The sequence below is a fragment of the Thamnophis elegans genome, chromosome 6, assembly GCF_009769535.1.
Source record: "Thamnophis elegans isolate rThaEle1 chromosome 6, rThaEle1.pri, whole genome shotgun sequence".
Classification (NCBI taxonomy): Eukaryota; Metazoa; Chordata; class Lepidosauria; order Squamata; family Colubridae; genus Thamnophis; species Thamnophis elegans.
The window spans coordinates 7,293,534-7,317,870 of NC_045546.1; the positions used below are offsets into that span (position 1 = coordinate 7,293,534).

General features: G+C 39.3%; 1 protein-coding gene across 4 annotated transcripts in view; it reads right to left on the reverse strand.

The window, feature by feature from the left end:
• Positions 1 to 20,992, reverse strand: part of PICALM (phosphatidylinositol binding clathrin assembly protein) — a 72,882-nt gene extending 51,890 nt beyond the window's left edge. For 2 of the 4 annotated variants that reach the window (XM_032219266.1, XM_032219265.1), the window contains exon 1: positions 20,726 to 20,992. In XM_032219266.1, the coding sequence (XP_032075157.1) occupies positions 20,726 to 20,855 (130 nt within the window). In that variant the 5' untranslated portion in view covers positions 20,856 to 20,992. The remainder of the gene's footprint in view (positions 1 to 20,725) is intronic. The other 2 variants (XM_032219268.1, XM_032219267.1) reach the window with 2 other exon arrangements.
• Positions 20,993 to 24,337: the final 3,345 nt, after the last annotated feature.

Below are 24,337 nucleotides of genomic sequence, written 5' to 3' on the forward strand. Positions count from 1 at the left end.
TGGTGGATCAGGGATGTATACCAAGAGCTTACCTGACTCAGTCCAATCAACGAGAAGATAAGGTCAACCCATCCTGGATACTCCTCCCCTCACTATGGAGAAAGTCATGGCTACCTTAAGGATGTGCAGACAAATGCAGCAAATCACACATTCACACCCGCTCCAAAGTGCTTTTTTGCTTCAGACCCTAATACTAATGTTCTCAGTATTAGTAACTTCTAGTTTATGAAATTGCTCGGCATTATCCATGGGTATTGGGCAGTGGTGGGTTCTGGATCCCATTCCAACCATTCCACAGCTGAACGGGCCCAGCTGTGTCATGGATGCGCGCATGCGTCTTAGCACCTTCGCGATGCTCCGGCTGTTCCGCAGAGCATCGTGCAGGAACTGTATGCGCCATGCGCATGTGCGCAGAAGCCTTAAAAGACAGGTAAGGAGCTCAGGCGGGTGGGTGGGTCCTCCGGAGCACCATACCGGAACGGAATCCGGTGCTCCGGGCAGGTTCCAGTACGCTGGTACCGGGGCGTACCGCCTGCAACCTACCACTGGTATTGTGGCTCTACTAGAACCTGCCTTCACAAAGTAGACCAGTAGAGAAAAAGCAGTCTTGACAATTAGGAATAATTAAGCTGGTTTATGCCAAGACCATTAGGAAGAATTAAGTTGCCATATAACAAGGTTAGAGACTTACAGCCACCGATCCACTTAAGTGATTGAGCTGGTTAAAAATGTTTAAAAAGCATTACAAACATTTAAGACAGTTTCACTGCCAAATTTAGTTTAATGGTTTTAATGTCAGAGAAAAAAAAGGGAGGGGGGAGGAGTAGAAAGAAGGCAACTTAATAGGAAAAGGAGGAAATATGCATATGCAACTATTTAGAGGAAAACCTTATTATTAATATCTTATTTGGATGAAATTTCTTTATGTGGAGGATTTTTGTTTCCACAAATGAAGTATTGGAAATATATATTGTCCCCACTTCCTGAATGAGACCAAATTGCTTCCTGCCTCTTGATTCTCATGACTAAATGCTAGCTTTCGATATGGTCAACCACACAATTCATTGAAAAGACTGGCTTTGTTCATTTATGGAATTTATATCCTGCCTTTTTTCCAAATATGTTCAAAGACTAACCAAACAATGGAGCTCTATTATTAAACACAATTAGATACATAAACATATTAAAACACAATGAATAAAAAGCATTATATCCAGTATGCCTCAGAACTTTAGCATCCATGTCTGCTTCCAGCAAAGACTTGCTTAAAGAAAAACCCTTTAATATGCAATTAGTTTCCAAAGAGTAATTTAAACTGGGCTTTTCGGTTTCCTATCTTCTCTGGTTTAGGCTAGGTCCGTGATGGGGAACTTAATGCATGTGTGCCAGAGGTGTCATGCAGCGCACTCTCTGATGGCATGTGAGCCGTCGCCCCTGTTCAGCTCTGCCGCACATGCGCATGTGCCTCCCACTGGCCAGCTAGTTTTCGGGTCTCTGACGCGCATGCGTGGGGGACACACAGGGGAGGGGCACACACAGGGAGGCGGGGCACATGTGAGGTGATTGCATATGCAGGGGTGTGCGGCACATGCAGGGGCTGTCACGCGGGCATGCGTGGGGGGCAGGGAACATGTGTGGGTGGGCACATTGCGTTTTGGGGGTGCGCGCACACACTTTGAGCACTTGGCTCATCACTGGGCTAGATTATAAAAAAAGTGATTATGAACTACATTTCTAATTTCAATTAAACCAAACTGAAATTCTTTAGCTTGCAATGTAAGGTCTTACAATAATTCAAAACTAAAATGAACATCTCAAACTCAACCTGCATTTGTTTCTCTGTCAAGGCACCATCCGGACAAAGCAATTCATGGGTTTGTTCTTAAGCAACAGTATATGTTGGTTTTTAAGATAGTCTCTAGTTTAGAACTCAAGCTTGCTAAAAAAAAGCATGGCCACGCTTGGGATAAAACCAAGCTGTGGTTATGCTTTCTGCATATAGCAATAGCACTTAAGACTTATATGGTACTTTACAGCTCTCTCTAAGTGGTTTACAGAGTCAGCATATTGCCCCAACAATTTGGGTTCTCATTTTACCCACCTAGGAAGGATGGAAGGCTGAGTTAACCTTGAGCCGGTGAGATTTGAACTGCCAAATTCAAAATGAAATACAGGGAAAGATCATGCTAAATGGTTTGGAACAAGGGTCTTCTGTAAGAAGTTAGAAGATAAAATTAACCTTCCATTGGAATGGATGGAAAATGGACATAGAGTGTGTCAATGTTGCTTTGAATGCAGTAGAAAGGGGCCATGGGGCCATGAAAGAGTGTGGATTTATACTAATGAACAAAAATGAGTGGAATGATGAAATAATTCAATATATTTCCAAGCTGACCAAAGCACACCCCTCCAGATGCAAAACAGCTGCTTCAAACTCAAAATGAAGCTCTGCGCATTTGAAATAGTACAAATTCAAAATGTTTCTGCACACAGAAACATTCGGCATGAAAGGAATAGTCTGTTCCTTCTTCTTAACCCAACAGAGTGACAACAGAATAATCTAGAACAAGGGAAGGAAACTGAGATGACCCATTTCACTTATCACTGCCTTTTTCTCTGTGGAACTTCATGACTCCTAATAATCTGCTTACACCTTAAAGTTTATCTGAACATTTAATCATCCGAGGGTAATCATTAAGCCAGGCAACACGGTACAAGTTTACATTCCAATTGTTCAAAGGGTAGATGCAAAAAGTGGTCAAAACCACACAAATTTCCAACTTTTCCATATGAATAGAATAGATGCTTTATTATTACAGGTAATCCTGACCTTAAAGGAGCCCAGAATTTCCATCATGTCATGAGAGAAACATTAAGTTCAGCACCCACATGACCAACTGTATTCATTCATACCCTGCTGTTATTATTTTTAGAAGTAACTCAAGGCAGCAAACACACCTAATACTTCTCCTTCCTCTTAATTTTCCCATAACAAGAGTTCTGTGAGGAAAGATGGGAACAAAGAGAAAATGACTGGCCCAAAGTCACCCATCTGGGGGTGTTTTTTGTGTTTATGGAGCCTCTAGAACGCCTGGTTTTTACCCCAATTTCTTAACTCCTGGTTCATAATCTCTTTGGCTTTGGTTGTTAAGTGAATTCCATGGTTATTAAACAAGATAATGCATCCCTATGATTTTTTTTTGCTGACTCCAGCTAAAAGGGCCAGTTTCCACTAAAAATAAAATCATAAATTGCATCATATGACCACAGAATGCTGTGACCGGTCTTAAAAGTGAGCCAGTTACCTGAAATGCAGTAGGAACAACGGAACTGGGGTATAAGTATCTTTCTCGGGGAGTCTATTCGGGGAGTCTATTGTAAGTTTATAACAGTTTTTTTTTTTTTGTCATATACAGCACGTTTATCTTACTGCACATTTTCTAAGACATACTTTTAGCTAGAATTTCAATAAGGTAAAGGTAAAAGTTTTGCCTCACACATATGTGCTAGTCATTCCAGACTCTAGGTACTCATCTCCGTTTCAAAGCCGAAGAGCCAGCACTGTCCGAAGATGTCTCCGTGGTCATGTGGCTGGCATGACTAAATGCCGAAGGCACACGGAATGCTGTTACCTTCCCACCAAAGGTGGCTCCTTTTTTTCCAACTTGCATTTTTAACGTGCTTTTGAACTGCTAGGTTGGCAGAAGCTGGGACAAATAACAGGAGTTCACTCAGTTACACGGCACTAAAGATTCAAACTGCCGAACCTTCTGATCGATAAGCTTAGCATCTTAGCCACTGAGCCACCGCCTCCTTTTAGAATTTCAGAAGATCCTTCTAAGCATATACTTGCCATCAACATTATTATCATGGCTGGATTAAATATTCCTTACTGTGAGGCCATGTGCTTCCGAATACTAGTTTCACAAAATGCCTCTCCATTTCTTAAAACCATTTCTGACTGGGCATTAGAAATCAAAATTGTGATTTGGAGGAATGTCAGTCTGATTCAGCAGGGTTTTTTTTTTCCCCGTGCACTCTTGCTGATAAGCATTAAGACGAAACTAAGTAAATTTTCAGTCTACATGAAACACATACTGATTTTCTACCGTAGTAGTCTGGGTCCACCTGAGGCGAATATAGCAATAAAAATCCAATTTGAACAGGATTCACTAGACTTGTAAATAGGTATCCAGCAGAATGAGTTGGGAGCAAGATGAAATGTACAAAGGTCACACAACATGGGTAACAGCAATTGTCCTGTGAACCGGAATATTTGTGTTGCAACTTTTAAGTCTTGCTTTTTTAATCTAGCAATAAATTACTGTTGTGTTTTAACTGTAATTCGGCAGAAAAGTCTCAAATATTCAATCTTTAATTCCCACTATTCATCAGACAACCAATAAAAGTTGGAAAGTACGTAGTAATGGAAAGTGATATCCTTTTATAAAGGTTTCTAATGTTTTTTTAAAAGGATGTGATACAATACTAAATGGAGATGCGTTAACAAAGAGCACATTGTGCATCAAATGAAAGCAATTACTCATAAAGAAATGTAGTTAATATTTGAATTACATGAAGTAGTACAAATATTTGCAAGCTGCTCAAGAGTAACAACTCCATAAAGTACAGCAACCATTTTCAAAATAGAAAAATACACGTACAATTGGACTTTATGCCACTAGAAATATCATATCCTGGCGGGGGGAGGGAAATCAAATAATGCCCCTAAAAAAGGACAGTAACTACTTTTATATTATTGCCAGGATAATGACATTCACATGTCCATTAAGTTATCAGTCAGCTCAACTTAAAGGAAACTTTTAGTTACCATTCTTTTCACTCAAGGGTATGGGAAGCCCCTCACCCCCAATGAAATATTTGGGGGGAATTTTAAAAAAGGCAGAATGTTAGAGCAGAGGTCTTCAAAATTGGCAACTCTAAGACTTGTGGACTTCAACTCCCAGAATTCTCCAGGCAGCATAGCTTGGGGACCCCTGTGTTAGAGGCTGGTCTTTATGGAATGGAGATTTTGTATCCATTCAGAAAGACTGGGCCAATCTAGTCATAAGCAAAGAGACTCCAAATAAGCAACACAATTAGGTAAGCTGACAAGATTAGCTCAGACAAACAAAACACCTAGGATTTGCATTTCCCCTTCTGCCTGATGAGCCAGCCATGACCCCTACATGACCCCATAGGAATGTGACAACAGCCATTAAAATATCAAAGGACACTCTTCTTACACAAGATCTCAATCACAAAGCTCCAAAGAATGTACAAAAGCTCACCTATCCCAACCCCATTTGGTCAGCCACCCCAGAAACATGCTGCTGTCACAAGTTTCTGGAAAACCAAATAAACAGAGGCCTTCTTTCCGGCAGCCAGCTTCCATTTTATTACCAGTCTTTTTGCCCACCTTGGATCTGGATCAGATTTCTATTCCAGCAAAGGTAACTGAACAAAAGATAATATGCATTAGTTCAAAATCACTAGATTTGTTGTGCTGTGTGTAAGAATATTTTTTTTCCTTTTAAAATAAAATGGCAACAGGCCATGTGATGATCTTTCTATCCTCAAATTATAATATACATTTTCTTGAGATTCCTATTTGTCATTAGGTAGGAAGCAGGAATTATCATTTAAAGCAAAAGTATAATAAAATACAAAAGAAACCAGTCTTAAATATGGATTTGTTTAGTAAATTAGAATTTAAACCACAATGTCATTTTTGCATGAACCAGGGATCTTAGAAGTTCAAAGCATCCTAAAATAAAATTATGTAGTGTAGCTAATTCTGTCTTTGAGACACATAAAAGGAATAATGGCCCTTGGGAAGGCATTTCCCTGTTATTAATATAATACAAAGTTGTGATTTATGTGATTTATCAACTGTGTCACTGTACTCCAATCCCTTCAACAAGACCAGTAGTAAGAAAAATAATCCCCAAACAGAAATGTAAAGGAAAAAAGAAAGGAAACCTAACAGTTTAGTATTTCAGCAGCCTGTTGCAGGTATACAACAATACACATTCCCTATAATGATATGTCACCAGATATAAGCTCAGGTTAAATTTTATAGATGACAAAAATATTTTCACAAGTGAAGTATTAAGAGAAAATACATGTTTGGAAATCAAAAGTTCTAAAAGCACCAGAAGCTTAAGATGGCAAAGCATGCAGCTGATCAAAGTTACATTTTCTTCCTGTTATTAAAAAAGGAGGGGATAAAGAAAGGCCTTAGTTGTAATTATAACCTTTCTGCTAATTATCATCCTGCATATTCTCAGCAGGCATGTTAAGCAGTCTTCACTGTATCGAGCACAAGATCTGATGTTTGCTTTTATATATTACTTATTGCTAAAAAATTTCTAAACAGTCCAAGTCTTAAACAGACTGTAGGTGGGACCTAGACAATAAGGTCAATACAGAAATGTAGGTAGTCCCCAATTTACAACCATTCATTCAGTGACCGTTCAGGTGGTAGTCATGCAATCAAAATTCAGATGCTCAGCCACTGGCATATATTAATGATGGCTGCAGTGTCCTGGGGTCACATGATTACATTTTGCAACCTTCTGACAAACAAAGTCAATGGGGAAACTGATTCACTTACATGAATATTGTAACAGATCTACATATCTGGCATCAATCATTTCCATCCATCAAGAACCAAAGGCCTTCTAAAACAAAGCTGCTTTTGCTAATTATTGCAAAGCCAACGCTGGAAGCCTTGATGGGGGGCAAAGCTATTCCTATTCCTAAGAATGCTACTGCCTCTGATCTCCTTCAATTTACTTCGCAGTTTGATTTCTTGCTTTAAATATGTATGTGCCCAAGGGGCAGAACCTCATGGAGGAGGGGCATGCAATGCCCCTCTAAGTGCACAATGGGCACTGTACCATACCAGGATCCGCCAAGCCTGGATTCAAATTCCCATCACTGCAATGAAACCCAGCTGTAACTGAGAGCAACAGGAGGATATTATAAGAGCCTCACGGAGAACCAGTGGGCTTTAAAAGAACTAAGTGTGTACTTTACTCATTCCACTGGACTTTTCAGCCAGTTTGATGTACTGCAGCAAAATTGCAAAGCGGCTTAAAGAATGCATTTATTACAGCATGAACTTTCTTAAATGCAAGCATTCAGCAGATGGGGATCAGAGGGGAGGGGAAGCTCAATTATGAATTTACAGGGAAATAAAATATGGACAGCATAGAGCAGGGGTGTCAAACTCAAGGCCCTGGGGCTGGATCCAGCCTGCGAGGTACTTAGATTTGACCTGTGGGGCTGCCCTGGAAACAGTGAAGGATTGGCCTGTAGTGCTTCTGTCAGCAAAAATGGAGCTCAGGTTTTACCTGGCAGAGCACTCAGGCCACCACAGGCGCCCCCGACACGAGTGACATTGAGCTAGCCACGCCCCCATGTCCCCCCCAAGGTGAAACACAACCCTGATGCAGCCCTCAATGAAATCGAGTTTGACATCCCTGGCATAGAGGATTGTGACTCTGTTGACTTCAGCCATTCAGAAAGCAATTATCTCTAGTTTACTACTGCGGGTGGAAATCTTGTGGTCTTCATCTGGCCAAAAATCTTATTTAGAAGCATGTCCCAACTGACTTAAGGTTGCTCATCTCTACTGCAGATGCTCTGAATGCATTAAAGCAAGAACCACATCCCTATTCTCTTTCGCTAAGTGGCCAGTTGCCAACCTTGATTTGTTTACTACACTTACTTTTCCCAGGTACACACACCATCTCTGAATGTAAGAGACTCTATTTACCTCTTGTAATTAATTCACTGATAAGAGTTGTGATCCATAAATCCAAGGCAACCCAAATGCCTCTATTAAAAACTTTCCCTTTTCAGTGATAATATACTACACCATGTTTTCCAAGGTTTCTTGTATAGGTTTATCCAAAGCAGGCAATAACCTACTCTACACTATTTCATATGCCAATACAAGCAGTTATGGGCAAGTCTCATTGTGCCCATGTAACAACCTCCAGTCTGCAAGCTGCACGGTTAGCAATAAGTTCCCTGATGTAATTCAAGAAACTGATTTACTGGTTGTCATCCATAAAGCCCTCATGGCATAGGGTCCAGTCATCCAAGAAATTGTCAAGGGTTAAATACTACCTCATTACTGAAATAACTCAAATGTCATATAAACTGAAGTGAAGGCTCACAAGTCTGTTTTTGGTCTTCAGATAGTATCCAATATCATAAAATAAACACATTAACTGTACAATTTTATTGACATAAATTGTAATGGGACTATAATGCTTCCTAGGATTAACTATAGAGACCAACTTAAAAGTATGAAGCTCTGAAACTGAGAGAAAGTTAAGCTGCAACAGCAATATATCTTGTAGGCTACTGTTTGAGATCTCCTGACATTTCCACTTCAGATTCATGTCCTTATCTGGAAAAATCTAATTTTGTTTTTTGTCTTTTTTTTTAAAAAAAATTCCATTTGTTCTTTAAATATCCTGTGGAGCCAAGGGTCAACGATAGAAGAATATTAGCCAAGCTCTCATTCAAGAGCTTTAGTACAACTGAAAAGAATGTGATAAATGACCCTCTCACTGATGCAATATCCTGTATTAAGTTCGTATGTTATTTTTACAGGAATAGCTTAATAAATCACCACTGAAAAATATGAACTTAACAAACTCACCATTTCATGTTTTCTATAGTATTATGCACAATTATGTAGAAGTCCTAGTGAATGACACTTTTTTGCACTCAATAGTCTTATAAGCAAAGTTGTGAAACCATATTTGCAGTGACCGCTCCTCCTGATTATCATATACTCATGCTTCCATCTTCTCTAGCAAGGAATCTAAATACAATTTTGAAAGGGAATGAGGCATTGGTTCAGTTGCCTGCAGTTAGTTCTCACGTAATCTTTCCCATTGTGAACTGCTTACTAGAAAGCACACGATTGAATAGTTTATTATAATAAAGTATTGAAGTAAGAATCTTAAAGAACTGGTTTTAACTAGTTTTACACTTTTTCATTTTATATGGAAATATCAAAAAGTACTTTTGAAATTGGAGATAATCAACGTGTTCTGAGCCTTCTCTCAAGAGATAACCAGCATCTCATCAGTAATCCCAATTTGCATTAAACATAAAAGCTGTAGACATAATTATTGGAAAACCCACTGTAGTCAGCAATCCATGTGCCTGAGAAATGAATTTTCAGACAGACTCAAATGTGTGTCATCTGAGCTGAGCTTTCTGAAACTTTTATCACAGACTGAATATACATGTAAAAAAACCTAGCAAACTATCAAGTTGTTTATCTCAACCTACTGTCCAAAAACAGGATATAAATTCTGAGAAATAGTAGGTAACCACCTCTTTAAAGAGAGTATTCATGGGTATCAATTCAGCTCACTGAAAATTAAGTCTCTTCTGCTAGTGTGGACATATTTCAAAGTTAATTATAGGTAACCGGAATAGTACCACAGACTATATTTTTATAGTCTATATTTTTTTATGAAACAAGCAGGTTTTCTTTAAATGGCTGCTATGTAACATGTCGACTCAAACCCACATATTTCCCTCCCTTATTAGTTTTGAAGCACAATCCTAGAATTTTATTTTCTTGAGGATCACTGAAATATTAACTAGCTGGAACAATATTTGGCAAATAAAGCTGCAAGCCATAAGTATCACTGGAATCAACCATTAGAAAGAATCAAAGAGATTAAATTTGACTATACATTTTGAAAAAACCTATCCTGCTTTGTTCTATAACAGGAATTGGAATTATATCAAAGTGGCAATCATAAAGGTGCTTAGCCTGAAACAAAAGGTCTTTATAATCTAAAAGATGTGTATGGATTCACAGCATATTCTGCATGATATTGCTTCATTATCATTAGTATCACACACAATTACACAATCTCGACACATTTATGTTAGGCTTGTTAAACAGGGTAAATAAGGTATTATTTGTAGATTTTGAAGATACAAAACATTTTTTTGTTTTGTAATAGGCAGAGCTAAAATTATTCCGTATCGCCTCACCAAGGTCACAACTATCTGTAACTAACACTAACTGGTTTAGATTAGAGATACCATAGATAACACTACACAGGCATCTAACTCCATAAAACAGAGCCAAGATCAAAAACTGAGACAGTGTGATATCAGTGTGTGTCATATCATATAGAGGAGTAGGATCAATAAAGGCTTGTATGAGGGACAATCAGGGGAGGGAGGGAGGGAGGGAGGGAGGGAGGGAGGGAGGGAGGAAGGAAGGAAGGAAGGAAGGAAGGAAGGAAGGAAGGAAAAGAACACATGCTTTGTGAATGTGACTGGTTGGAGATAAATGCCTCATATATTTCCAATAAATATTTTAGGAGGCTCAGCAATTTTTCCCAGTAGAAAAGGTGGGGGGAATAGATATGCTATCATACAGTAGCATTTGCTGCTTACTGTATGATAGCATATCTATTCTCTCCATCCTTTTAAAACATCAGCAAAACTCAACAGAATTTGTACATCTCATTCTCAATATTTTTGGGATCCAATGTTATAACAGTATTGGCAATACCTTGAGATTTGTGACATTAAAATGTTATTTTTTAATTTTGAGCATCATTTAGGAGTACTGTAGGAATCATAGGACATAGTATCTGACTGCTGATCAATACTTTATTCCAAATTTCAAAGAGAGCACCAGTGATCAATCATCTTTAAAAACCTAGAGCTCTCATTGAAAAGAGTGACATAGAAATGGTGCTGGAAAAATAATTGAAAGAGAACTCAATTTATTCTTGGAACAAGTGCTCCCAGTGAAAAAACCAAAGTTGTAATAAGACAATTGAAGACTTAGTATGTTATACTTAAAACAACTATATATACACCAAGCAAAACATTACTACACGAAAGTATATTTTCTGTGCAATAAACCTTATTTATTGATATCAGGTAATTGCTATTTACAACAAGAGAAAAGAACTGCTAATTGACCATTCTGAATTGAATGATTACTTAAATGATGATAGTACAGAACAATGCAAGCATTATTATTCAGAATGAATTTCTGAAATGATATTTTGCGTGCTAATGGGTAAGTTTCAGGAAGTATCCTAGGGCAGACGGCCAACAGTATTATAGACAATATGGCATTGTCTAGCAATATTAGAGTAACTGATGCCGACAATACTATTTTTTTATATAAACTAAAGCTTTGAACTGACCTTAGCTGTGTTATTTAATCATACTAAAAGCTTCAGCCCAGTTCTAATTACATTTTACACATACATTATATATCCCAATGCTAAAATTTCAGAAAAAAATGACTTAAAATAAAAGAACACTAACCTGTGGAACACAACGGAGCAGACTCTTAATGACTGCAATTTATATCAATCCATGCATCAATGTAAAAGCAACAGGAAGCTATCTAGATAGTATCAATTTCATTGCTATTACAGAATGCTAGAACCTCCACATATTTATGATTGATTCAATTTTAGATGCAATGGCATCTAAAACTCCACTGATTGTACCAGTGAAATCTACCCTGTTTCCCCTGAAAATAAGACCTCCCCAGATAATAAATCCAATTGGGCTTTTGAACGCATGTGCTAAAAATAAGCCCTCCCCGAAAATATTGCAACACAGCAGCAGCCATGAGGTGACCACGCTTGCCGCCTCCCACATCTCAAAAATAATAAGACCTCCCCAAAAATAAGGCCAAGCTCTTATTTCGGGGGTCAAAAGAAAATAAGACCCTCTCTTATTTTTGGGGAAACACGGTACCATACACTGATACGAGGCTGTCCAATTTTATTGGATCAAGCAAAAACTAATCCGGGCCTCTAGATTATATGGGGTAATAAAAATGTGATATTAAGGGGAAAAAAAGAATTGCAGCTGTAATACTGTAATGCAAGAATAAATTAAATATCAAAATATTTCTAGCTGGCATCCATTAATTCAATTTTAAAAGGGATTCATAGCCCCAGAGGACCAGAAACTGCACATTTGATCACAGGATATTATTAAACACATTATGCAGTAAGCAATCATGTGAGCAATCATATCACAAAGTAGATTTAGGTACATAAGTGCCACAGTAGAAGAAGTAAAGGAAAAAAATATTCAGCAAAGAGTTCTTGAGAAAAGAGAGCAAATGTACATTAGAAATGTATATTTTTGAAAGAAAGGTTCAATCAACAATTCTAAATAATAGACCTAGCATTACTATACCTGGAAAGGTGAGGATAAATATTCACATCTCTTTATTATGTTAAAAAAATTAAACAAGATTAGGTGACTAGCTGAAGGATTACTACATAATTCTAACCTTGAGAATTTTTTACACTTTACACTCAGATTTAAGGGATTCTTATGCAACTGACTATATTATGTGAACAATAATTTGAATTATAGATAGTCCTTGACTTACAAACTGAGACTAAAATTTCTTTCCTAAGTTAGTGTTGTTAAGTGAATCTTGCCGCATTTTAAGATCTTTCTTGCCACAGTTAAGTGAATCACTGTTAGTGACACAGTTGTTAAGTGAATCTGGCTTCCCTATTGACACTGCTTGTCAGAAGGTCGCAAAAAGGGATCACATGACCCAGGACACTGCAACTGTCATAAACAGGAATCAGTTACAAGCGTCTGAATTTTGCTCATGTGACCATAGGGGATGCTACAATAGTCATGTTAGAAATGGTCATGAGGTTTTTCTTTCAGTGCTGTTGTTAAGTTTGAACGGTCACTAAATAAATTGTAAATCGTGGGCTTCTTGTACTTCAACAAAAGTCAAATGAAATCCCGATACTCATTATAAACTTTGCTAAGATATCTGACAGCCAGTTTGATATAGTGATTAAGGAATCAGGCTAAAAACAAAATGAATGAATTGTAGACCCGCCTTAGACATGAAAGGTAGCTGGGTGAATTTGGGCCAATCACTCTCTGTCAGCTTAATGAAAAGAAGGACTAGGAGAGACATGATAGCAGTCTTCCAATATTTGAGGGGCTGCCACAAAGAAGAGGGAATCAAGCTATTCTCCAAGGCACCTGAAGGTAGAACAAGAAGCAATGGGTGGAAACTAATCAAGAAGAGAAGCAGCTTAGAACTGAGGAGAAATTTCCTGATAGCTAGAACAATTAATCAGTGGAACAGCTTGCCTCCAGAAGTTGTGAATGCCCCAACACTGGAAGTCTTTAAGAAGATGTTGGGCTAGAAGACCTCCAAGATCCCTTCCAACTCTGCTATTATATTGTATAAACCCACCTCACAAGATTGCTGTTGTAAGGAAAATATGGGGAAGGAGTACTGTACAGTATTATATATGTTTACCTCGAGTTATTTACATACATACATAAAACAAAGAATAAGAATATCTGCCAATTACTGTGATGAAATCTGTCTCAAACTAAATAAAAATTAATTTAAAATTCTAACAATATCTAAAATTGAACAACAGTTAGGAATTCAAGGCAAGATGCCAAGCAACTTCATTTTGCATAAATTATTCATTCATGCTTTTTTTTACTGGCATCATCATCATCAGAGAGCCAGTTTGCTCTAGCGACTAAAGCACCAGCCTAGAAAGTGGCAGACCAGGAGTTCAAGTCCTGCCTTAGCCACAAAAGCCAGCTGAATGACTTTGGGCCAATCACTCTCTCAGCCCGGGTCACCTTGCAGAATTGTTTTGTGGGAAAATAGGAGGAAAGTGGGTTGGATATGTTCGCAACCTTGAGTTTTTTGTAAAAATAATACAGGCAGGATACAAATAAAAGAAGTATAAATAAATAAATCATACTAATTCTCCCTCAAGATTGCAAAGCTGGACTTTCCATCCATGTGAAAGCCAGTTTGTCATCCTAAAGTTCAAAGAAGGATTAGCTTTTTAAAAAATATCATAGTATTTCTTTATTCAGCAGGTACACTGTGATAAAAACAATACAATTCTAATGTCTCTGCTCAAGATTTCTGTGCGAGACCAATAATGCTGGTCACTCTTTACGCTCAAGCACATCTATTTCTGGCATAATAGGAAAACTGTAGTATGCAAGTCCCTTTAACTGGAGTTTCCTTTTTAACACAACATACCAATCTCATCCAATTAAGATATCAGGATTGCAGTAAATTCTCCATAAATGTCAGGCAGCACTGATAATACATGAAAGGAGTTGTAATCTAAAACACAGGCGAAAGGTATTTTAGTCTCTTGTTATTAATGCCACAAAACCCATTTTGAAATTACAGTTGCTATTTTATGAAAAACACAGACGTCCTAAAACTAGCTATTTTAGGATGAAAGAGAGGTTTTGAGGAAGACAAAAAATTTAATGTCAAGGTTAGAAATAAGAAGCACCCCACATAATGTATGAGGGCAAGGTGGAATGACTATTCTACAGACAGCCGATCGTTCATGTGCGGTCACTAAAACTTAACATTCAGTCAGAACATTTAATCGGCAAACAGATTTCCACAATGCTGCATAGACACACATAAAAATACCGGGTGGCTATTTTTATTTCTACTTTGGATGAGAAACTGGTGTGGACAGCTGTTTGTCCAGCATCAATAAACAGTCCAAATATTCCTTGAAATCAGGCCCCCATGAAATAAATTGGTTTTTGTGTCAACACAAATTGAAGTGATGAAGCACAATTTGCTAAGCAGTGGAGAATTGTTTCAGAATTTCTAAAACAAATTCCAACCCAGATGTGTAAATAAGTCTTCAAAACAAGGTGATTCAACTGCAGCAACTTTGTTCCAAATGATTTCAATCCCCAAGTGAGCTCATTTGAGAGGCACTTCTATTTTCAATTTTAAAGAAATCAAGCTTGCAAAAAAATTTTTTACATGACCTCATTTAGGGAAATGCTTAATAGAGCACCTAAGCACGTAGGTGTACAATACTGGTTAGAAATTGATTAACTATAGTCCTAGCGTGGAAAAACAATTCACTTATTAATTGGATATATATGCCACCTGCCATGAATAAACAGGGTGGTTTACAAAATTACCACAAAGCTATAAAAGCAATAAAGAAAACAGTATCTAGAAAATCCAAAACATGGCTGGGAAATTCTGGGAGTTGAAGTCCACATATCTTAAAGCTGTCAAGGTTGAGAAACACTGCCTTAAGCAACTGATGAAGATGGAATTTTGGGGATATGCAAAGCATCAATTTTATGCAAAAGATACACCAACTGGGATATTCCTAGATCATTCTTGACCTGAAAAATGACATTGGCTCCATAGAACAGTTAATCATTTCACACAGCATAGCTACAGATAGTCCTCAGCTTATCATCATTTGTTTAGTGACCATTCCTGTTGAAAAAAAGTGACTTATGAGCATATTCACACTTACCACCTTGTAGCATTTCCATGCTCGTGTGATTAAAATTCAGTCAGTTTGCTTGGCAACTGACATGTATTTATGACGATTGGAGTGTCCTAGGGTGATGTGATTCCCCATTGTGACCCTCTAACCAGCAAAGTCAACGGGGAAGCCAGATTCATTTAACGACCATGTTACTAACTTAACTGCAGTGATTCACTTAATCACTGTGGCAAGAAAGGTCATAAAATTGGAAAAACGCACTTAACAACAATCTTGCTAGACTACAGAAATTTTGGGGTCAATTGTGGTTGTAAATTAAGGACTACCTGTAAAGAATAATTAAAGACATATCTCACCAATGAGGCTGCATTTTGGTTAAAGTACATGCTGGCATCTTCAAGTACAAAACCATCACAAAACTCTGAAAGCTACTCAAAAGTGCACATCAGTTTTTGTAAGCCTTCTAGAAAGCATCAGAATCACTAAGTGGAAAATGATAAGAACTTCAGAATCACTCTGCATGCTTTAGTTGGAGGTCTCACTTTATACAATCCATGCAGCAAGCAGCTGCAACCAAATTGCACATAGTTCAAATCTGGCCTTCACTGTAGAAAAGCCCTGTGAAACAAACAGGTTGGATCTTGCCAATGCAATTGTCTTAGTCAAAGCCTTTTTCAAGCACAGGAAATCAGGAATCAAGGGAGCTTCAATGAAAACTGGGTTATTGGTAACACATTCAACAAGAATCTGAACTAATAGTAAAAACAAATTGGCAGCAGATAAGAGTCAAAAGAATTCAAGGTTATCTGGATTTAGATCTCATGTAGGCACTTGAGACTGATGATGTACTTGACCCCTCCCTCCGGCTTCAGCCTGGTCATCTCCTACAGCCCTGTCTCCCTGAGATTATCTTGTCCAGATTGAGATATTGTTCAAGTCCAACCCACAAGGCAATTATAACTGGCATTACAACAATGTGAGCACATACTGATTAAGTATAGTTATTTTTATTGTATTAATGAGTTATAAAAAAAGAACGAGTGTTGGGAATTATAAAATAGCATAGCAGGGGATTTTTTCAGTCATGGGATTCCAAAGACAGCAGAGCATATGGTAAAAGCATTACTGGAAAGCTGCAGTGTTCCTAGTGTCAAATAAATGTCAGTTAGAGGATTTAGTATACAGATGCGGCTCACAGAAAACAAGTAGACAAATCACAAGAAGGACAGATGCAATCAAGCATTTGAAGGCTGCAGCATTCAAAATTCCAGGTGTTTCTCCCCGAATCTTATCGACACAGCATAAATTTAACCTATGTTTAAAAAAAATCTAGGTTTTCCCTATTGTAATTAACTATATATTAGCTTGGGAAGTGATAAGGCATAAAGCTGAAAATTACATCTAAAGTTTTAGCAGAGAAAATGTTGAATCCAGGCTTTTATTTATATAATAAAGTAACCAAGGCCTTATTAGTCCAATTGCAGGAATGGGTATGTCTAGTTTAATGAAAAGAAAGACTAAGGGTGACATAATAGCAGTCTTCCAATATCTAAGGGTTAAGACTACCACAAAGAGCAAATTCTCCAAAGCACCTGAAGAAATAATGGGTGGAAACTAATCAAAAAGAGAACCAACTTAGAACTAAAGAGAAATTTCCTGACAGTGAGAACAATAAACCAGTGGAATGGCTTCCGTCCAGAAGTTGTGGGTGCTCCATCACTGGAAGTTTCTAAGAGATTAGACAACCATTTATCTGAAATGGTGTAGGGTTTCCTGCTTGAGTAAGGGGTTGGACTAGAAAATCCCTTCCAACTCTATTATTCTGTTAATCAGTTAGTTATGGATGATAGGTGGGGAAAAGGAGCAGTTTGAATGGGGATTAAGAGGCTAAGTATTCTGAACTCTTTCATAAGAACAGAACCACTTGGCAGATTAAAAACAGCATTTAGAAGATAAATGAAACTGCATCTTGAACAAATGGTACAAATAGCTTTCAATGCTTCAATAGGCCAAATTATATGGTAAAGACCCGACTCTGTTCTATTAACTTGCTTGCCAATCTGAGTTAGCTGAAAGTTCCTTTCTGGCATTAGATAGGGTTGTAAGACCACATGCATTAACAAAATCTAGCCTTCCTCATAAATATTGTGGCATGTAAGAGATCTAAAGTTATTGCTTTCATTATTTCTAGCTAGAGCACAAATTTGCTTCTTTGCTTCCTTAATGAATTAGTCAAACACAAAACATTAGGCTCAGTTCCCTATCACTGAATCCTGAGGAGAGCAATCAATGTATTCTTCTCAATGCAAAAAGCTCTAAATTATAGTTCAAAATAATGAAGGCAGTGCAGGAAAAAAACCCTTCAGCTCTCCTTTTGACTAAAGAATTATGTTCAACAGAGATATTGAGAAGAGTGCTTTCTTTTCAGAAAATGTGCCTAGTGTTTAACCGTGCATAAAACTGAGATTATCAGGTACCACACAAAAGTACCCAATAGTAAGAGATTTTTCCAAGAATTCTCTAAACCAGTGTTTTTCAACCTCAGCAAAAAGATGTGCAGACTTCCATTCCCAGAATTCCTGTCAGCCTTGCTGGCTAGGGAATTTTGGGAGTTGAAGTCCACACATTTTGAAGTTGCTGAGGTTGAGAAACATTACTTTAAGCCAACACCTAAGAGCGTTTACTGACAATTATATATAATGAACATTTTTTTAAAAAACCCTGAAACATAGGTCAAAATATTTTATTTGCCAGAAAGGCTATTTCTCCTCATTTTTCAGACATTTTATAAGGAGCAAAAAAAACCAAGTGAAGGAAATAACATGTTTGGGGTCAATGAACTATAAATCCAGAACAGAGGTTTTATAAACATGGAATCTGTGGAAAATTAATCATATGAAATCATTCTTCAAGTTAGATCTAGACTATAAATTGAGCAAAAAATGCTGGAGATGGTTCTGAATTGCAATTAAGTTCTCGGAATGCAAATATCTACTTTATATAACACCACAAGGCAATTTCAAACAAGTTTGTGATAGTCAATTTTAAGCCAGAAAAGTCAGTCAATAAAATGTGGTTTTACTAAATGCTAACTTTCCTTGTCACATGTAACCATTTAGTTGAAGACTGATCCCACATATTAACAGGAAGAAACCCTTAAAGCTAACTAGCAACACTTGTTAATTTGAGAGTGCAGGAAATGAAATTATTGTAATGTTGCAGTGCAGCTTAGGTTATGAAATGGGATGAAAAGGGAAACAAAATACATTTTTGCATTCAAACTCTTTAGGGGCAATACAAGTAACAGCAAGGGTCATCATATGATGTCAAAAATCCTTCCTCTCATGTTAATGGATACCCACTATATAGATCATATCCTTCCACATGACTACATTAAAAACTACTAAATATTTCAATAAAATATTCAATTCGGAGGAAAGCCTCACTAATAAGTGAAGAATTACTACTGTTGGCTTCCTAAACAGCTACTTAATCCCTTAAATATTAAATTATCATTTTGCAATTTTGCCTTTGCAATTAGGGTTAGAGACACCTAATTCAAATTTATCCCTATTGTGCTGAAGGCGGGGACCAGGGCAAAACCAGAAAAGTGGTTTCAGGTTCTCAACTTTCCCAAACAACCAAGGCTAAACTAAAATTATGGAAGGGAGGAGAAAAAGGGTTAAATTTCCCACAATATTTATTTATTAAACTTACAGGTAGCCTATCTCGCCGTCAGGCAACTCTATAAAGATAGTCCTCAACCTATGACCTCAATCAAGCCCAAAATTTCTGTTCTTAAGTGAATTTTACCCAATTTTATGACCTTTCTTGCCACACTTAAGTGAATCAGTGCAGTTAAGTTAATCGTGGTTAAGTGAATCTGGCTTCCCCGCTGACTTTGCTTGTCTGAAGGCTGCAAAAGGGGATCACATGACTCCAGGACACTGCAACCGTCATAAATAGCAGTCGGTTGTCAAGCATCTGAATTTTGATCCCGTGACCATGGGGATGCCACAGTGGTTGTTAAGTGTAAAAATAGGTTATAAGTCACTTCTTTCAGTGCCTTGTTGTAAACTTCAAAAGGTCACTAAACAAACTGTTGAAAGTCAAGGACTACTATTCTTGCTTTTGGTTTCCTAGTTGAAGATCACACCTGTATACCTACAAGAGTCAAAAGAACCGAATGGTTGAAAGGAGGGGAAACTTCCGAATCAGAAAAACCTGAGAGATGGTGGGGCAGGATTTAATTAGAAATACTCCCGGAAGAAGCTGCCACAAAAATGCAGATTTCAGACATCAGGGAGGAGAAGAAAGGGGGGGGGGGGGGAAGCACAGGAAAAATTCATTTAAAAGCCAAAATTAAAAGGCAGCCCCGTCAAGCAGCGAAGGAAAACCGCAGAAAGCCCAAGGAACAGCGTGGCATCAGAGGGAGGGGGGGAGCGGGACTTAATCAGCCTAATGGTGCTGAAAGGACCTTTATTATTATTTTTGTCTCTTTTATTCATTAAGCATGAATAAAACAGCCCATTAAACATTTAAAATGCATCACAAATATTTTATTTTATAATTATTATACTTTTATTCATGAAACATGAAACTCGGTCAACTGAACACATTTAAAAATGTATTATTATAAAGTTTTATTCATGAAACATGAAACTCGGTCAACTGAACATTTAAGAATGTGTCAAATGCCACTGAGTAGTGCTAATGGTCGATAAGGGTTGCTGCCAGCGGCCTAGGTATCAACCAAGTACCCTCTTAAAATAATAATAATTTATTATTATTATTATTATTATTATTATTATTATTGTATATGTTAGTCATGAAACATGAAACTCAGTCAACTGATGTTTAATGAATAAAGTATATATTTATTATTATTATTATATACCTTATTCATTAAACATGAAACTCAGTCAACTGAATATTCAAAAAATTATTATTAGTGGTATTATGAGTAGTATTATTATTATGAAACAATGCCTCACGAAGGACGAAGGAGCCACATATTCCTGACGGCCAAATTAACAGGAACGCTGCGCTTTTTCCAAGGCAAATTCCTCCAAGTTTTTTTTTTGGGGGGGGGGAGAATAAAAAGAGGCGGCGGATAAGAAGGAAAAGAAACCCAGAGGGGTTGACAAGAAGCTGCCCTAAGAAACTTTGCCACCCTTCGTCACGGAAGGAGCCCTGAGGGAAAGCGCCCCCCTTTAGGCTCCACGGCCCCGAAGAGGCGCCCCTTCCTCCCTCGACTCCGAGCGGGGGGGAAAGAAAAGCCGCGGAGGAGGCTCGGCCTGAGGGGGGGAAAAACGGCTTGAGGGGAAAAGGAAGGCAGCCCCGAGAGGAGGAGGAGGCGGCGGCGTCAGCGGCGTCGGACTCACAGTCGAGGTGCTTCTTCTTGGGGCCCATCAGCTCGTGCGTGGTGGCCTTGCAGACGGTCTTGGAGACGGCCGAGCCCGTCACGCTGTGCTGCGCCGCCGTGATGCGGTCGGTCAGGCTCTGCCCCGACATGGTGCCCAGCTCCCAGGCGCGGCGGCCGCGGCTGATCCTGGCGGGGAAGCGGGGATGGGAAAGAGGGAGCAGGAGGAGGAGGAGGAGGAGGAGGGAGGAGGAAAAGGAGGGCGGGCAGGCACGGCCGACCGGCCCTCACGCCGCCACCCAGCCCTTTTAGACGCCCCAGCTGCGAGCTCCGCCTTCCTGAAGGGCCGGGCTGGCTCGTCACCCGGGAGAAAGGCCGCCTCTGCTCTCTCCCCGCCCGAGTGGGCGTCGCCTTTTCCTCCTTTCCCCCAGCACCACCCCCGACTCCGCCACCACAGGCGGGAAAATGGCCGCCGAAGAAGCCGCCTCCGAGGTCTTTCCGGGACGCCCGGATCACGTGACAGGCACCATTCTCTTTAAACGGGGCCTCTCTCGGCCCGCCCTCTCCTTTTAAAAAAAAACATTGCTAGCCCACGTGACGCGCTCCGCCTTGAAGGCAGAGGAGGGGGTGGAGGTGGTGGTGGCGGGGCCACACCCCCGACGCCCCTGCACGTGACGTGCCGTCATCCCTCCTCCCCACCCCATTGTCGCCCCGCCCCCTTTCCTGGCGGCGCCCCGCCGGGGCTGCGTCACAAGGAAGAATGCGGTGACGCAGCGTGGAGGAGCGCTGCGGGTTTTTTTTTTTCCTTCTCCTCTGCCCGGTCTCCCCCCCCCCATTTCTTTCGTGGACGATGACGTCACCGGCATTCCTGAGGGGTGGGAGCGGGCGAGAAATCTCTCGTGGGCCGTTGCCTTCCCTGGGTGTTTTTTCCTGCCTTTTCCACTATAGGTAGTCCTCGATTTAACGACCGCAGTTGAGCCAAAATTTAGGTGGCTGTTTTTTTTTTCCAAATATTTTTTTTAAAATTTTCCATTAATAAACATATATAATTTGTGGACGGGTCAAATCTTTTTTGGGCAACATTAACAATAACAATACAAATAGTAGGTGAAATTCTTCCAACTTCAACAATATTTATCTCATTTCATATTCCTTTTGCATTTCCCCATTAATTCATTTAAACATAAATAACATTTCTTTGCGCCCTAAACTCCTAAGCTTAAATAAGCCATCTATCAATCACACGGAGAAAAGGGGGAGAAAACCCAAAATGTATGTTGGTAAGTGAGATGGTTAAGTGGATTTTTGCATCATTTCTTGCCGTTGTTAAGTGAATCATTGTGGTTGCTAAGTTAGTAACACGTTTTTTTCAGTGAATCTGGGTTCCCCGTTGACATTGGCTTGTCGGAAGGGGATCACATGATCCCGGGGACACTGCAACTGTCATAAATATGAGTCAGTGGCCAAGCACCTGAATTTTGATTGCCTGACCATGGGGATGCTGCAATGGTCATAAGTGTGAAAAATAGTCATAAGTCACTTTTCCGTGCCATTTTGAACGGCCACTAAATTAAGTCTAGGTCTACCTGTATTTTAAAAATGGACGGAAAGGTGGAACGTGTGAACAGGAGCGCCTCGTTCACATTGTGTAAACCAATTAACGTGGTTTTTGCACGAGTTGCTGCAGTCCTAAAGGGAGTTTCCTGAGATAAATATAGACTTGATGTTCAGGCTGCAGCGTTGCTTCAGAGAATTCCCATTCATCTTTAATCATGCCTTCTGGCATCTGGCACAAAGTTGGTTGATCGCTAGAAGAATCTGCTCTGCTCTGTACTTGAAAGGGAGACCACGGGGAAATCCCAGGGAGGCAGGGAAAGATTGTAAGAACTTGTTTTTCCAGAATAGACATAGGAAATAACTTCTTTAGCATTACTCGGTAAACTTCAGGAAGAGAAGAAGAGCTGGCTTTCTCTGATCTACTAGCTGATACCCGGAATTGCCCAGGTATTTATTTTTTCTAATCCTGTATTGTGCGTATAGTCAAGGCTATGGTTTTCCCAGTTGCAATGTATGGCTGGGAAAGTTGGACCATAAGGAAGGCTGAGCGCCAAAGAATGGAGGCCTTTGAACTCTGGTGCTGGAGAAGACTCCTGCGAGTCCCTTGGACTGCAAGGCCATCCATCCGGTCAGTCCTAGAGGAGATCAACCCTGACTGCTCTTTAGAAGGCCAGATCCTGAAGAGGAACCTCAAAGACTTTAGAGAAGGAAGGACTCAGTGGAGAAGGGCCTAATGTTGGGAATGATGGAGGGCAAAAGAAGGGGATGGCAGAGAATGAGGTGGCTGGATGGAGTCACCGAAACAGTCAGTGGGCCAGTGAGAGGTGGTATTTACGGATTCTCTGAACTACTCAAAATTTCCGTTACCGGTTCTCTAGAACAGGTCAGAACCTGCTGAAAACCACCTCTCACACACAAACACACACCGAGGGGTGTAAGAGGTGTCTTACTCCCACAGTATTTTTTTTTCTAGAGAGTAAGTCATCTGTGTATCAAGTTTGGTTGAAATTGCTCGAGGCATTCCAGAGTTATGCTGGAACACACAGACACACACATACATACATAGATACATACACACATACACACACACAGAGCCATATGTATGTATATATGTATATATGAGATTTATATATATATATATTATATATATATATATATATATATATATATATATATATATATATATATATATATATATATAAATGATATATGATATATATATATGTTTTCTGAGATTTTCGCGGGTGTTTGTATGTAGGTCTTTGGTTATTTGGGTTTTCTCGCGAGTAAAATTGGAATTGTCTTGGCGACATTTCGATGAAATCTCATTCGTCATCTTCAGGCTGGTTTGCTTGGCTTCGTGCTTCCAGGAGCAAACTAGCCTGAAGATGATGAGTGAGATTTCGTCGAAACGTCGTCAAGACAATTCCAATTTTACGCGGGATAAAACCCGAATAACCAAAGACATACATATATATGTCAGTGGTGGGTTTCAACACTCTTTAGAAACTCGTCTGTGGATGTGGCCTGCTTTGTGGGAGTGGCTTGCTGGCCATGTGACTGAGTGGGAGTGGCTTGGCAGTCATGTGACTAGGTGGGTGTGGCCAACTTGTAAAATGTGGTGAAACTCACTTAACAACGCTTTTGCTTAGCAACCAAAATTTTGGCTCAGAAACTCTGGCATTTGAAGCACGCAAGTCTTAAAGCTGTCATGTTACAAGACCCTTCCACCCCTAGCCATTTAGAAAAAGAAAAAAAACCCAGGGGTGTTCAAACTTGACAGCTTTAAGACTTTAAGGTTTAGATAGGACTCTTACAGGTGGGCGGGGCGATTGGGGAGCCAGCCAATCAGTGAGTGGCGGGCCGGGTAAGCTTGGTGCGGACAGGCGGGGGGAGGGAGCTGGAACTGGTTCTAAACGGCACGGTAGATTTGTGGAACCTTCTATAGAAGAGGTTAGAACTGGCAGGAACCCACCCCTGATATAGATTTCATTAAATGTATAGGTACAGCAAAAAGGAGAAAGAAAAAAGGAGAAAAGAATAATAAATAAGTAGCTTCTAATCTTAACAACAATAA